The 17,039-nt window shown below is 43.6% G+C and overlaps 1 protein-coding gene across 2 annotated transcripts; it reads left to right on the plus strand.

Annotated features, from left to right (window-relative positions):
- Positions 1-78: 78 nt before the first annotated feature.
- On the plus strand, positions 79-9,172 carry LOC106560927 (uncharacterized). 2 transcript variants are annotated; one of them, XM_014124387.3, is made up of 3 exons: positions 79-355; positions 3,408-5,030; positions 5,196-9,172. In XM_014124387.3, the coding sequence occupies exons 2-3, from the start codon at positions 3,695-3,697 to the stop codon at positions 5,513-5,515; spliced, it is 1,656 nt and encodes a 551-aa protein (XP_013979862.1). In that variant the 5' UTR covers positions 79-355; positions 3,408-3,694; the 3' UTR covers positions 5,516-9,172. The 2 variants fall into 2 exon arrangements, with proteins under 2 accessions (XP_013979862.1, XP_013979860.1); XM_014124385.3 differs by having other exon boundaries at positions 3,408-9,172.
- Positions 9,173-17,039: the final 7,867 nt, after the last annotated feature.

Raw genomic sequence — 17,039 nt, forward strand, 5'->3', positions numbered from 1 at the left:
GGCAGGATCTCTGAGGCTAGCCAGTTAGCTAGCTAACGTTTTATTCCAAATATTCTCGCCTTTTTAAACGGGAGGAGAATGGCCTTGGCCTAGCTATCACACATTGACAGGGTGTTAACGAAGTTACCCCTCTGGGCTAAATATAATATTAGAAATGTAGTGCGGTCATTTCGAACGACACAAAAGCTCTGAATTCGTCGGCCCTGGAGTGGATCTTGTGGAAAACCCGCCGCGCCAGAGCTTCGATAGACCGAGGCTGCGGAGATGAAGGAACATATTGTTCGGCCTACGAATCATTTGTAATTTCTGGCAAAATTGTCAGACGCTACAAAGGACTTTCAGTGAAACGTTAAAGGTATGTTACCAGTAATACTGTCCTCAATATGTCACAAGTGTCCTGCTTCTGTAGATCAGTTAGCTAACGACGTCAATAGCCAAATATTTTCCTAGCCCAGCATTAGCAAATGCTAACTAGCTACCTCGCCATACAGATTTATGCTGCTGCAATCTGAGACAGACTGTCGCCCGCCACTGTAAAAATTATGGGCCGTATACTTTTCTCCCTTTTGTGGTAAATGGCGTAGTTAGCTAGGTTTGCGTTACTGCGCGAACACCCCCAATGGATGCGTATTGATTGTGTTCACGCTGTGGATGATTTGGATTTGCATACAACCAATACTGTAATCATGGGGGGATGGGGGTGAAGGATTTCTTCAAATGGGATGGCAGAGAAACGGATGGGTCAAATAGTCGTCACTGAAAGCCTGCCAACACAGACAGATCGTTGATCAAACCAATATGATTGACACATTCTGAAAAGGTTAGTGGCGTTCTGCTGACCCGATAGAATGTTGAAAAAATAGACTGGTACTCGGACGCACCAGTTTAGATATGGTCTGCCTCTTTATAATCTGAACGTCTGAAATTAGGGCATTTGTTTGGATATCTTTTAGTGTGTTTGTAGTGATGGATCATTAGGCAGGTAAGCGTGACTGATGTTGCCTATCCCTCTAGAGCTTTAATCTGATGGATGGATGGATGGATGGATGGATGGATGGATGGATAGGGTCATTTCCGTGTAAAACCCATGATCACCAACATGTGAAGTTTATAGGAGCTTACCAAATTTGGTGTTAAACGAAAGCTAAGAGTATGTTTTGGGGAAATGGAGTATGTTTTGGGGAAATGGAGGCATAGATACGTTTTTCAACCATTTTCCATCGTAGATGTAATTAAATGTAGTTAGGAATAAGCAAAAGCTTTGGTCACACAGATGGAAAAGGGGTCTTAAAAAACATCTACTAGGAAAAAGTCTTAAAAAGGATTAGAAATACATCACAACACATTAATGTTAAAGTAAAGGCCCCTGCCAATTAATATTAACATTTAGTTTGACACAAATTATTTACCTTAAATATTGCCTAGTGTCTATTCATTCTTTTACCAAAAACCTACATACAGTTGCATTCGTAAAGTATTCAGACCCCTTGACTTTTTCCACATTTTGTTCCGTTACAGCCTTATTCTAAAATTGATTCAATAGTTTTTTTCCCTAATCAATCTACACACAATGCCCCATAATGAGAAAGCCAAAACTGTTTTTTAGAATTTTTTTCAAATGTATTACGAATTGAAAAGGGAAATCACATTTACATAAGTATTCAGACCCTTTACTCAGTACTTTGTTGAAGCACCTTTGGCAGCGATTACAGCCTCAAGTCTTCTTGGGTACAAGCTTGGCACAACTGTATTTGTGGACTTTCACCCATTCTTCTCTGCAGATCTTCTCAAATTCTGTCAGGTTGGATGGGGAGCGTCGCTGCACAGCTATTTTCAGGTCTCTCCAGAGGGTTCAAGTGTGGGCTCTAGCTGGGCAACTCAAAGACATTGAGACTTGTCCCGAAGGCACTCCTACATTGTCTTGGCTGTGTGCTTAGGGTCTTTGTCCTGTTGGCAGGTGAACCTTCACACCATTCTGAGGTCCTGAGTGCTCTGGAGCAGGTTTTCATCAAAGATCTTTCTGTGCTTTGCTCCGTTCACCTTTCCCGTATGGATGGTGCCAGGTTTCCTCCAGACGTGAGGCTTGGCATTCAGGCCAAAGAGTTCAATCTTGGTTTAATCAGACCAGAGAATCTTGTTTCTCATGGTCTAAGTCCTTTAGGTGCCTTTTGGCAAACTCCAAGCGGGCTGTCATGTGCCTTTTACTGAGGAGTGGCTTCCGTCTGGCCACTCCATACAAGCCTGATTGGTGGAGTGCTGCAGAGATGGTTGTCCTTCTGGAAGGTTCCACCATCTCCACAGAGGAACTCTGGAGCTCTGCCAGAGGGACCATCGGGTTCTTGGTCACCAAGGCCCTTCTCCCCGATTCCTCAGTTTGGCCGGTGGTGGCCAGCTCTAGGAAGAGTCTTGGTGGTTCCAAATTTGTTCCATTTTAGAATGATGGAGGGCACTGTGTTCTTGGACTTTCAATGCTACACTCTTTTTGGTACCCTTCCCCAGATCTGTGCCTCGACACAATCTTGTCTCGGAGCTGTACAGACAATTCCTTCAACCTCATGGCTTGGTTTTTGCTCTGACATGCACTGTCAACCCTGGGACCTTATATAGACAGGTGTGTGCCATTCCAAATCATGTCCAATCAATTGAATTTACCTCGGATGGACTCCAATCAAGTTGTAGAAACATCTCAAGGATGATCAATGGAAACAGGATGCATCAGAGCTCAATTTCTATTCTCTTAGCAAAATGTCTGAATACTTATTTAAATAAGGTATTTCTGGGGTTTTTTGCCAAAAAAAACTTTTCACTTTGTCATTATGGGGTATTGTACTGTTCCTCAAGTAAATGTGTTTTAGTAACATTTTCAGTGGCAATTGTTAAAAGTAGACTTCTACATATTTAACTAGGCAAGTCAGTTAAGAACAAATTGTTATTTACAATGACTGCCAAACCCTCCCCTAACTCGGACGATGCTGGGCCAATTGTGCACCGCCCTATGGGACTCATGATAACGGCCGGTTGTGATACAGCCCTGGATCGAACCCGGGTCTGTAGTGACCTCTCTAGCACTGCGATGCAGTTTCTTAGACCACTGCGTCACTCGGGAGTCCCTATATAGTATGGTTTGTTCAACTTTGCCATACATTTTTGTTGTTGTTGCTTGGCATACATTTTAAAGTGAAAAGTGAGTGCCAGCCTCACTCTGTTACGTGGAATTGCCCATATAGTCGTAGCAGTGTTGTCTTCTGACCTGCTTCCTCTGAAGTCTATACTTTTGGGCTCTGATAATTATTCTGTTGTCTCAGGGGAAGTCTCTGTGAAACGGAGATTTTGCACATCTTCTAGGAAGCCATACCACATACTGTAGTAATGAATAGTTGAATAATAATTGTTTCCTTTTTCTGCAGTTATCAGAAGAGGACTGAAGACGCGTGGAGACGGTGTATTTTATTTTTTCTAAATTTAAATGTCTTTGCAGCAGGTGTTATTCCTCTGCACATTATTTTCAGACACAATCTATTACATCCTAGAAACAAGCCCTTTGTCCCATTTTCTAAGTGCTTATGTTCGTCACTGACATGGCAGACTAAGTTACTGAGATTTTCCACCCCATCCACCGATCAATGTACCTTTGATTTTTCTTCATAAAAAGACCCAGTACAATATAAAACTGAATCCCTACACGAGAGCCAGGATGTCCGAGGCGTGGCAGCAGCACGCTGTTGCTCCTCCTCCGGTGGTGCACACCATACCACCAGGGGCGGAGAACGCGTTGGGCTGTGCCGTCTACGGTATCGTCCTGCAGCCTGACCCTGCTCTGCAGCAGTCGCAGCAGCAGCACCAGCATGGCCAGCAGCACAGCCAGCAGCATGGGCAGCAGCAGCAGCAGCAGCAGCACCCTGCCCAGGTACAGCAGCCTTCTCTGCAGGTAGGGGGCGAGGGAGGCCACAAGTGTGGGGCATGCGGCCACGACATCTCCCACCTGGCCAACCCACATGAGCACCAGTGTATGGTGAACCAGGACCGCTCCTTCCAATGCACCCAGTGTATGAAGATCTTCCACCAGGCCACTGATCTGCTGGAGCACCAGTGTGTGCAGGTAGAACAGAAGCCCTTTGTGTGTGGTGTGTGTAAGATGGGCTTCTCACTCCTCACCTCGCTGGCACAGCACCACACCTCACACAATAGCACCAACCCGATGAAATGCTCCATTTGTGAAAAGACCTACCGACCGGGCTCCTCTGGGAACACCACGCCCAGCTCCTCTGCCACCAACCCTCAGCAGCCGTCTGCTGATGGAGCCTCCTCCAGTGGGAGTGCGACAGTGGGGTCCTCTTCCTCAATTACATTTCCATCGGCCCGTGACAGGCCCTACAAGTGTTCTGTCTGCCAGAAGGGCTTCAGGCACCTGTCAGAGCTGGCCCGCCACGAGCGTGTGCACACCGGAGAGAAGCCCTTCAAGTGTGACACGTGTGACAAGAGCTTCAGCCAGTCCTCTCACCTGGCCCATCACCAGCGCACCCACAGCTCTGAGCGCCCATACAAGTGTGCTGTGTGTGACAAGAGCTTTAAGCACCGCTCCCACCTGGTGCGCCACATGTACGCCCATTCCGGAGAGCACCTGTTCAAGTGCAACCTGTGTGAACTGCACTTCAAGGAGTCTTCTGAACTGCTGCATCATCCATGCCACCCACAAGGGGCACGCCCCTTCCGCTGTGCCACCTGTGGAAAGGGCTTCAAGCGTCCATCAGACCTACGGCAGCATGAGCGCACTCACTCTGAGGAGCGTCCCTTCCACTGTGAGGAGTGCCAGATGAGTTTCAAACAGCAGTATGCCCTGGTGCGCCACAGGCGCACACACAAAAACCCATCTGACCGCCCCTTCAAATGCAACCTTTGCGACAAAGGCTTCCTGCAGCCATCCCATCTGCTGTACCACCAGCACGTCCATGGCATGGAGAACCTGTTCAAGTGCGCGTCCTGCCAGAAGGAATTCAGTCAGTCAGGAGAGCTGCTGCGCCACAAGTGCGGTGAGTCGTCCTCTTCATCTAGGGACACAGACAAGCCCTACAAATGTGACGTGTGCGGCAAGGGATACAAAAAGAGTTCGACACTGCAGCGACATCAGAACTCGCACTGTCAAGAGAAGCCCCTGAAGTGCTCCCTTTGTGACCGCCGCTTCCTGTCATCCTCAGAGTTCGTGCAGCACCGCTGCGACCCGTCCCGAGAGAAGCCCCTCAAGTGCCCCGACTGCGAGAAGCGCTTCAAGTACTCGTCTGACCTGAATCGGCACAGGCGCGTCCACACCGGGGAGAAGCCCTACAAGTGTGCTAGCTGTGACAAAGGCTTCAAGCAACGGGAGCACCTGGCCAAGCATCAGAGTGTGCATTCCAGAGATGCCCAGTTCAAGTGTGTTTGGTGTGGAGAGCGCTTTGGAGACCTGGGAGCTTTGCAGGAGCACACAGTCCAGCACACAGCTGAAGGAGGGGGTTACCCTGTGCCACCTTGCATATAGTTATGCCCCTCCATTCTGTACAAGTTCATAGCAAACGTCCCTGTCTACCATTAATTTGCAGCACCCAGCTTAACACACTTGAACTGGGCATCTCTGGAGTGCTCACTCTGGTGCTTTCCAGAGATGCCCAGTTCAAATGCTTTGGAGACCTGGGAGCCTTGCAGGAGCACACAGTCCAGCACACATCTGAAGGAGGGGGTTACCCTATGGTAGGTTTCTCTGTGCCACCTTGCATATAGTCACGCCCCTCCCTTATTTTCCAGTTCATAGCAAATGTCCCTGGCTAGCCCTAATTTGCCCCCAGCATATAGAATCCCTAACCTCACTTCCCATCTGAAACTGTTATCAGTCCCCCCTACCCCCAAAATCCCATACAAATGATCATTGTCTCATAAAAATGGAAGTCACAGCTTGTCATTGTACTGCCAAGTGTCACTGCTTTAGGGCTACCATCTGAAGGACAGAGGAGAAGAAACCATCAAGGATATGTCTTTCACTTCAAACTCTAGGGTGGATGTTCTAGTCCAGGGCCCAGTTTCCGAAAAGCATCTTAAGGCTAAGTTAATCGTTAGAACCTTTTGTAGGAGCATCGTTCAATCTCTGAGCTGTTTCCCAAAACCATCGTTCTTAACGTTGCACTTGAAAACGCTCGTAATCTAACTCCTGCCTCAGACCACTCGTAGAACAACGAAGTGCGTCGTTAAATGCATTTTTCGTCTTCCCGCGTCTCTTTATACACACAAAATCTCCACTAAACTTAGAATCACATGGTTTATCCATCTCTGTGAACAAAGTTGACTACAAATGCAAAGTTGCCAATATCTTTGCAATTGATAGAAACAAGCAACGTATAAAAAGATGCTTCGAATGAAAACCGAGATTACTGCATTCAAATATACATGCAGTAGGCTATAGTCCTATTTCAACCATATTGAAATACATTTAATGCTCAGTAAATTCATTTCTATTTTGCTAGCTGTACACTACTGTCTCATTTGTCTCAATATACTGTATTTCATGATGTGTAGCCTAACGTGTGCAGTGATGTGCCAAATCAGTGATTTTATGGTGGTGGGGGGGGGCATTTTTATTGGGTAAGCATTAGAATAAGCCACCTCAATATTTTCAGCGGTAGGTAATAATATCTCTCTAGGAACTCATCTGTAGTCAGAAATACTTCTGTTTCGATCCTATCAGTATCGACACATGCTCCAACGATGCACTTAGCGACTGTTCTCTCTGTGTGGTGTTTTGCGTAACACATGTTATGTCTTCGGCCATTGTAGGAAAGATGAATCGTTAAAACACTCAGAAGCCTAAGTTCCACTGCTTTCGGGGAAACTGGGCCCAGCTCAATTACCTTCTCCTCTATCCTTCTTGAATCAACTGCCCAAGAAGGAAAAAAGGAAAGAAATGTACATCACCACATTAGCCTACATTTCTGTCTATGAAAAGCTTTGTATTTGTACATAAGTTACCTTGTAGACTTGTATAGGAAAGGGAATGTGGACCAGTTCCCCTCAACCTGCTCGACAGGTCTGTAAGTGTTAAGGGTTGCACAATGACCCAGAACTCTTCTCTTGCCAAAAGTGGTTGTCACTCTAGAACCCATCTACAGAGTTGCTGCATGCAGTAATGTTCCATACTCTTACCCAGGATAGACTTGAATTATTGCTAAGTTTCAGCAGTTGCTACAGTCTGATGATGGCCTCTTGCTTTTTTTTATTTAGGAATCAATTACGCTGTATCAACGCTGATATAAAATGTTTTTGTTGGGTGGGTCGAGATTATTGTGTATTGGTTACTTTTCCACAACCTCATATCACTGTAGTAGCAGTGTATGTATATACACTAAAATCAGACACCTCTTTACCCTTTGTGCTTTAGTATTTTGAAGCTTTTTATGTATAAGTATCAACTCCACAACTATTAGTGTGTTTGTTTTGTGTTTTTTTTTTAAACATGAGGGTTTATTGTGCTATTGTGAAATATTACATATGCTTGTGAGTGTATTTGGAAGTATATGTTTGTATTAAAACACCATTGTACTGCACCAGAATCCCAAAGGTGTGGAGATTAACCAGCTGAAGTTTCATCTCACTGCTATATAGAAATTGTATAGAAATCTATATTTCACACTAATATACAGTTGATATTCCTACCGAGATCAGTGTAGACTCTATGCTGAAAACCTGTAAAACCTGGTCAAGCTTCCTCTTACTGCGTGTGTGTATATAGTACAGTATGTATGTTTACCAGCTCCACTGTCTGTTTCTAAAACTGCATTGGCTGTTTTGTATGTTACTATTTTTTATCATATGGGGACTGAAATGTTTTTTCTTCTTCTTTGAAGTCATAGTTATGATAGATTGTATGTCGCAAGTTTCCAAGGAGAACATTCTGTCTGTAAGCCCTACAAGGATTCTCACCCCCTCGTGCTCCTTTGAATTTTTATAATGAATGATTGTTGAATCATGTCTGTGAAAATGGAATCCTGGCTGTGAAGTAGATTGTATAATACATACATTTGGGGTAGAATTTGGGCAGGTCTGTAGTTTTAGTTAACCCAATTTATGTCAGAGAAACTTATCTGCAGTATATTTGTGCAGGTCATGCTAACTTCTGGTTTTTATAGCCTTTAAAAAAAAAAGCTAGCATCCTTACCAAAATGGGCTGCTACAGCTTAATTGCAAAAATGATGGGTTTACCCTCTAGTCTAAGTAGTAGACTTTTAAGTCAAATTGAATATGGCTCAAATTGACCTCAATTTGGGTTTTTGGTGTGTGCAGGTGTTTTTTTAAAACATTTTTTGCAAGTGAAGCATTTCAAGTGGTCATGTTTTGTCCCATTTGGTAGTGGATTTGTGGTCTGAGTGCAGTATTGACAGTGTTTTATGATGGGAGAAGGTAATGATCATTTTGAGGAAGGTTCTTTTTATAATCAGATTCAGTTAAGACTGTTTGGCCTTAATCTGGGGTTAGGGTTATTTAGAAACCCATTCTACTCCAGATCTGACTGCCTCCATGTTGTTGATCTGTTCCTTGTACTCTGTTTTCTTTTCTCCATTGGCATCTGATGTAGGCTAACATTTGGTGTCATTTGTCTTTGTCTTTTGTTAAATGTGTTCATGTCTTTCATCTGGCATTAAGACAACATAAAAGAGCAGTTAGGAATTTATTATTTTTGTAAAAGTACTGTATACGTTTTTTTCCACTTCAGTTTATTAATACCAAATTTATATAAACATTGTTTAAAATCTATATAAATATCTATATTCTTGGAAGGAGTTAACAGGGCCTTTGGGATGTAGGGGGGGGGGGTGTTTGTTTGATTGATGAAAGGGTCATTAGGAATGTGATTGACATGAATTTTGATCTTGTGTAGTGCAGAACAGTTAGCCCCTGCCTGTTGACCCTGTTTTCTCTGTTCTGTGCATGCTTGCTGTGTTAGTTCCTGTAATCTGTCCCAGGTATTAGTGCTTCAGATAGTACTTATTCTTCTTATAGCTTTTTTTCAAATTGTAGTATGTGAATGACGTAGTTAAAAAAAAAAAAGAATTACGTGACAACGTACAGTATGTGTACATTCATGCTAAGATATCTGTATGTAGCATTCAATACACACAGCACTAACAAATAAACTTTTTTCATTTATAAAGGGGGTGTGTTATGCGTGTTTAATTGCAGAGGGAACTGACCGGTATTCTTTTTGAAGTATGTACATTCACTAAAATCACAATGTCCTCATTTGTAATAGAATATAATGCTTGTTAAATGCAGGTTTTGACCTGTCCTTTATGCCACACGGTAGAAAGACTGCACTTACCATTGATAATGTAGTACAGAAATATAACACATTTTCTGGTTAATAGTGAGGTCCACAGTCCAGTTGGTGGTGGTAATGCACCTTAAAGTTGGTTGCCAAGTGCCATAAAAAGTCCACAGAAGAAGACTGAAGGAGGTGCGATTACTGGAAACTAACTTGGATTCCCCTTTTATCTGTATATTAATTGTCGGGAGAAGAGCACACGATTTTGTGTCTCAAAATGGGTAAACATTCTACAAAGATCCGCATAAAAGGACCTTGTACATTTCAGGTAAAATAACAAGCCAATGTGTATATCCCAGGAAAAATTAGCTAGCAACTGCAAGCTAGTTAATTGTCTTTGAATGTTTCATGTGTTTTGACCTGTCCCTAAATTAATATAGTTGGTTCAGTGTTCGTTTTGATGTTTCAACCTGCATGTCCTAATTGCGTCTGGTGTGGATGGCCGCATGCACATGCCCGGTCTAGTCAGCATGTAACAACTGGATTGGTTGTACACAGAGCGGAATGGTGGGCTGTTAAGCTCCTGCCTATTCCTCTCTTTGGATTGGTGGATACATCTCGTTAATATTTTTTGAATATTTGATGAGGGGTGTTGACGTCAACGATCTGTATTCAATGGAGATATATGCTATGCTACTAGCCCCATGGCATGAATATTCATAGGTATCTCGAGACAACAACGATATAGTGTTTTTTTTCTCAAAGTTGTCGGGATGTCACGTGTCCTACAACTTAAGCATTACGAAACTTCTATTCAAATACACCTCACGTAGCATGTGAACCATTACATTTTTTGTTGACCAAATTCGACCCTCTCATTGACCTCCATACGAAAACAGATTTCTGGCCGAGTTATCCCTCTCGTGTGCCCTCTTCCTCTCTGTAAAGGTGCCTTGTGTCTCCGCCCATTCTTTCTCATCAACCAATCAAATTCAAATTGCAGACGGGCCACTTGTGCTTTCTGCCTTTGCTCGATCCTGCCCAAGGAATACAGGTATAGGTAGCTGTGTCCCGGACTGGTCTCGGGAGTAGTGGGTGTGTTAAAAGGAGGGGATGTGTCAAAAGCGCTCTGCCTATAGGACGCTCTTGATTGAATGGCTTTGTCTAGAAAGAGTTCACATTGGTCAATTCCAGACCGTTCCCTATCTGATGTTGCGGAGACTACTGACATGCTGCATTGTTTTGTAGTTAATATATTTCCTTTGCTTTTGCCTATTTCAAAGTCACTTACTGTCCAGAGCAACTGCATCACCAGATTAGTATAAACAGTGGGTAACACTGTAACAATAGCTTTTTCCATGTGATAATCAATGTACCAGTAGTTATAGCACCCGCAGTGACGACCCGTCATTCAGGGTTTTGAGACCCACATTTTTAGCTTACCTGTTTTGCATGTTATTTTGGCATTGATACGTGTCACATATCAGTTTGCAAACAATGTAAAAAAAGAAATAAAAAAAAGTTAATGACTTGATAAAGCCGCATACAAACGTGGTCTCTTTTTTGCATTCTTGAGTAATGCAGGTGTTTCAGCCTAGCTCAGTGTTTTCTGTGGTGGTGGGGCAGCCAGCGGAAAATACGGAGGGTAGGTGTTGGTAATGTTCTCAAGTTGCGCCATGATTAACTCAGTGTCCTGTCACTCGTGGGGACAGTATGTCACTGCCAAGTCTAAGGGTAGACCTCAAATTCAAGCCCCTTGGGTGCTGCCATAGAGTTACATTACAAGTGCCCAATCAAGGTCATTGGCCATAGATAAAACGACGTCAAATCACATATCATTATCTACAGTAGCTTTGATTGGACTGAGCATGTCAACATCATACTTTCAAAATCTTAGCTAGCAGTCATCATCATGAATTTAGAAAAGTTAGAAACCAATATACACAGGCAGTTAGAAAAGCCAAGGCTAGCTTTTTCAAGCAGAAATTTGCTTCCTGCAACACAAACTCAAAAAAGTTCTGGGACACTGTAAAGTCCTTGGAGAATAAGAACACCTCCTCCCAGCTGCCCACCACTGAGGATAGGAAACTCTGTCACCTCTGATAAATCCACTATAATTGAGAATTTCAATAAGTATTTTTCTACGGCTGGCCATGCTTTCCACCTGGCTACCCTTACCGCGGTCAACAGCACTGCACCCCCCACAGCTACTCACCCAAGCCTTCCCCATTTATCCTTCTCCCAAATCCAGTCAGCTGATGTTCTGAAAGAGCTGCAAAATCTGGACCCCTACTAATGAGCCGGGCTAGACAATCTGGACCCTTTCTTTCTAAAATGATCTGCCGAAATTGTTGCAACCCCTATTACTAGCCTGTTCAACCTCTCTTTCTTGTCGTCTGAGATTCCCAAAGATTGGAAAGCAGCTGCTGTCATCCCCCTCTTCAAAGGAGGGGACACTCTTGACCCAAACTGCTACAGACCTATATCTATCCTACCCTGCTTTTCTAAAGCCAAGTCAACAAACAGATTACCGACCATTTCGAATCCCACCGCACCTTCTCCGCTATGCAATCTGGTTTCAGAGCTGGTCATGGGTGCACCTCAGCCACGCTCAAGGTCCTAAACGATATCGTAACCGCCATCGATAAGAAACAATACTGTGCTGCCGTATTCATTGACCTGGCCAAGGCTTTCGACTCTGTCAATCACCACATCCTCATCGGCAGACTCAATAGCCTTGGTTTCTCAAATGATTGCCTCGACTGGTTCACCAACTACTTCTCTGATAGAGTTCCATGTGTCAAATCGGATGGCCTGTTGTCCGGGCCTCTGGTAGTCTCTATGGGGGTGCCACAGGGTTCAATTCTTGGGCCAACTCTTTTCTCTGTATACATCAATGATGTCGCTCTTGCTGCTGGTGAGTCTCTGGTCTCTACGCAGACGACACCATTCTGTATACTTCTGGCCCTTCTTTGGACACTGTGTTAACAACCCTCCAGACGAGCTTCAATGCCATACAACTCTCCTTCCGTGGCTTCCAACTGCTGTTAAATACAAGTAAAACTAAATGCATGCTCTTCAACCGATCGCTGCCTGCACCTGCCCGCCTGTCCAGCATCACTACTCGGGACGGTTCTGACTTAGAATATGTGGACAACTACAAATACCTAGGTGTCTGGTTAGACTGTAAACTCTCCTTCCAGACTCACATCAAACATGTCCAATCCAAAGTTAAATCTAGAATTGGCTTCCTATTTCGCAACAAAGCATCCTTCACTCATGCCCTCGTAAAACTGACCATCCTACCGATCCTCGACTTCGGCGATGTCATTTACAAAATAGCCTCCAATACCCTACTCTATAAACTGGATGCAGTCTATCACAGTGCCATCCGTTTTGTCACCAAAGCCCCATATACCACCCACCACTGCAACCTGTACGCTCTCGTTGGCTGGCCCTCGCTTCATACTCGTCGCCAAACCGACTGGCTCCAGGTCATCTACAAGACCCTGCTAGGTAAAGTCCCCGCTTATCTCCACTCACTTGTCACCATAACAGCACCCACCTGTAGCACGCGCTCCAGCAGGTATATCTCTCTGGTCACCCCCAAAGCCAATTCCTCCTTTGGCCGTCTCTCCTTCCATTTCTCTGCTGCCAATGACTGGAACGAACTACAAAAATCTCTGAAACTGGAAACACTTATCTCCCTCACTAGCTTTAAGCACCAGCTGTCAGAGCAGCTTACAGATCACTGCACCTGTACATAGCCCATCTATAATTTAGCCCAATTTAACTCTTCCCCCACTGTATTTATATATTTATTTTGCTCCTTTACACCCCATTATTTCTACTTTGCACTTTCTTCCACTACAAATCTACTATTCCAGTGTTTTACTTGCTGTATTGTATTTACTTTGCCACCATGGCCTTTTTTGCCTTTACCTTCCTTATCTCACCTCATTTGCTCACATTGTATATAAACTTATTTTTCTACTGTATTATTGACTGTATGTTTGTTTTACTCCATGTGTAACTCTGTGTTGTTGTATATGTCGAACTGCTTGGCTTTATCTTGGCCAGGTCGCAATTGTAAATTAAAACTTGTTCTCAACTTGCCTACCTGGTTAAATAAAGGTGAAATAAAAATAAAAATGAATCAAGTCGACAATCTACTGGCAAATCCTTTTTAATCCTTGTCATATGAAGAGAAATTACAGATAAAACGTATCGGTGCTCATCGGCCATTGGACATAAACATTAAGCAACAAGTTAGAAATCGCAAATTCAACAATGAGTGGTTTGGAAGGAATCAGTGACAGTGGCTAACTGCAAGCATTGCAAAGCAATCACTAGCCTGCTATTCAGTGGAGTGGCTGTGGTCCCAAATCTGGGATTAAGTGTCTCTTTTCCAAGTTTGAAATGATAAACATTCAACATTGGCCATGCTGTCAATGAAGCATGATTTGTGCCGCAATCAAAACAACTGTTAGCTCAAAACAGCGAAAACTTCACTTCAGTGAGTTCAAGACAACTGGGAATTTTGGAAAAAACGAACTACGACTGGGAAATACGATTTGAACGATCGTCCAACTCAGAATTGTAAGTCGGGAACTCGGGCCTCTTTCTAGCGCTACGACCTGAAGATCAATGACGTCATCATGATTCAACCTTGTTTTTTTCCCCGAGTTCCTAGTTGTCTTGAAAGCACCAAAAATCCAGAGGATGCCAGACTTTGATGACAAAAATTTGCCACCTTCCTGTTCAAGTGAGCACAGCACAACAAGGTGAGTCCAGAAGTGTCTTGAATGCTGCTCCATAAATTATGTAATATGCCAGGGAGCTATGTATACTGTAGCTAAGAAAGTAATACTAAGTGTATGTTGTGTAATAAGCTGTTAGTAGTCCATGTGCCTCACACTAATAATTTGGTCTATTTACCCCTCTTAATTTTGATCTACTGTTCTGACTTGGTGGTACACATGTAGCCTATAACGTGTTTTAGAGAAATGTAATCATCACATTTTGGAAGAGCTTTCATTGTCTGCTCATGTGCCTCCTTTATTTATCCTACGGTTCTGACTTGGTGTACAGGGAGAATACATTATGAATGGCCCATTTTCTGAATTCTGTCGCTGTACATTTCAAAAGTGCTAAAGAAATAGTTATATTGACTACGTCCGTCCAAGTTTGCTCATTAATGTCTTAATCGAAATTACGGATTGTCTCTTATCCACTTGTCGCCCCCTTATGCCATAGTTTGTGCATCTCAATTGTCATTAGAAAGCACATTTGTTTAAGCAAGTCATCCATATCAGCTATGTTTTTTTTAAAGGCAGTAAATGAGGCTGAATGAACTGTTTCGCTGCCAGACAAGGCTCTTTTGATAGCCAGGTGTAGCAGTGGTAAAATGTTGGGACTGCTGTTGGGACAGCTTTATGTAGGCCCTAACAGTTTGTGAGCACAATTTGTCACCGTTATAGTGAAATTCATGTATTGTTTAGTGTTGTGTTGTGTAGTGTAGTGGCTTTGCTGGCATGCATCCCACTTTTTGTTTATTTTTCTGCCCCACCAAGATTTACATGCTAAAATCGCTACTGAGTACACGAATAGGTTGCCTAGAGCGGTAGACTGAATATAACATGCACATACACACACACACCTTATAGACAGTTTAATTATAAAATAAACACAGAGTATAAATTATGAATAGATCAGACAGAACATCTACTCATTCAAGGGTTTTTCTTAATTTCTTTTACTATTTTCTACATTGTAAAATAATAGTTAAGACATCAAAACTTTGAAATAACACATATGGAATCATGTAGTAACCAAAAAAGTTAGAAACAAATCTAAATGTATTTTATATTTAGATTATTCAAATAGTCACCCTTTGCCTTGATGACAGTTTTGCACACGCTTGGCATTCTCTTAACCAGCTTCACCTGGAATGCTTTTCCGACAGTGTTTTTTTATTTACATTTTTGTTTTATTTTATTATTTTACCCCTTTTTCTCCCCAATTTCGTCATATCCAATTTGTAGTTACAGTCTTGTCTCATCGCTGCAACTCCTGTATGGACTCGGGAGAGGCGAAGGTCGAGAGCCGTGCGTCCTCCGAAACACGACCCAACCAAGCTTGCACTGCTTCTTGACACAATGCCCACGTAACCCGGAAGCCAGCCACACCAATGTGTCGGAGGAAACACTGTACACCTGGTGACCGTGTTAGCGTGCATACGCCCAACCCGCCACAGGAGTTGCTAGAGTGAGATGGGAGATAGGCATCCCTGCCGGCAAAACCCTCCCCTAACCCGGACAATGCTCGGCCAATTGTGCGCCACCCCATGGGTCTCCCGGTCGCGGCCGGCTGCGGCAGAGCCTGGACTCGAACCAGGATCTCTAGCAGCACAGCTAAAACTGAGATGCAGTGCCTTAGACCACTGCGACACTCAGGAGGCCCCCTTTTCCAAAAGTCTTGAAGGAGTTCTCACATATGCTGAGCACTTGTTGGCTGCTTTTCCTTCACTCTGCGGTCCAACTCATCCCAAACCATCTCATTTGGGTTGAGATCAGGTGATTGTGGAGGCCAGGTCATCCGATGCAGCACTCCATCACTCTCCTTCTTGGTCAAATAGCCCTTACACAGCCTGGAGGTGTGTTGGGTCATTGTTCTGTTGAAAAACAAATTACAGTCCCACTAAGCGCAAACCAGATGGGATGGCGTATCGCTGCAGAATGCTGTGGTAGCCATGCTGGTTAAGTGTGCCTTGAATTCTAAATAAATCACAGACAGTGTCACCAGCAAAGCACCATCACACCTCCTCCTCCATGCTTCACGGTGGGAACCACACGATGCGAGATCATCCGTTCACCTACTCTGCATCTCACAAAGACACGGCGGTTGGAACCAAAAATCTCAAATTTGGACTCATCAGACTAAAGGACAGATTTCCATCGGTCTAATGTCCATTGCTCGTGTTTCTTGTTCCAAGCAAGTCTCTTCTTATTATTGGTGTCCTTTAGTAGTGGTTTATTTGCAGCAATTCAACCATGAAGGCCTGATTCCTGCAGTCTCCTCTGAACAGTTGATGTTGAGATGTGTCTGTTACTTGAACTCTGTGAAGCATTTATTTGGGCTGCAATTTCTGAGGCTGGTAACTCCAATGAACTCAGACGCTACAGAAGAGAACTCTGGGTCTTCCTTTCCTGTGGCGGTCCTCGTGAGAGCCAATTTCATCATAGCGCTTGATGGTGTTTGCGACTGCACTTGAAGAAACTTTCAAAGCTCTTAAAATGTTCCAGATTGACTGACCTTCATGTCTTAAAGTAATGATGGATTATCGTTTCTCATTGCTTATTTGAGCTGCTCTTGCCATAATATGGACTTGGTCTTTTACCAAATAGGGCTATTTTTTGTATACCATCCCTTCCTTGTCACAACACAACTGATTGGCTCAAACGCATTAAAAAATCCACAAATTAACTTTTAACAAGGCACACCTGTTAATTGAAATGCATTCCAGGTGACTACTTCATAAAGCTGGTTGAGAGAATGCCAAGAGTGTTCAAAGCGGTCATCAAGGCAAAGGGTGGCTACTTTGAAGAATCTCAAATGTAAAATATATTTTGATTTGTCAAGTTTTTGTTTCCTAGTTTTCCCGGTTCTGACCATTCTGCCTGTCCTGACCCTGAGCCTGCATGCCCTCCTGTACCTGCCTAACTCTGACCTGATTATGAACCTCTGCCTGTTCTCA

This window comes from Salmo salar, chromosome 10 (assembly GCF_965601325.2).
Source record: "Salmo salar chromosome 10, fSalSal1, whole genome shotgun sequence".
Taxonomy (NCBI): domain Eukaryota; kingdom Metazoa; phylum Chordata; class Actinopteri; order Salmoniformes; family Salmonidae; genus Salmo; species Salmo salar.

What these genes read in the sequence shown, in the direction of transcription:
- LOC106560927 (XM_014124385.3), top strand. Translation starts at nt 3,695, where the DNA reads ATGTCCGAGGCGTGGCAGCAGCACGCTGTTGCTCCTCCTCCGGTGGTG.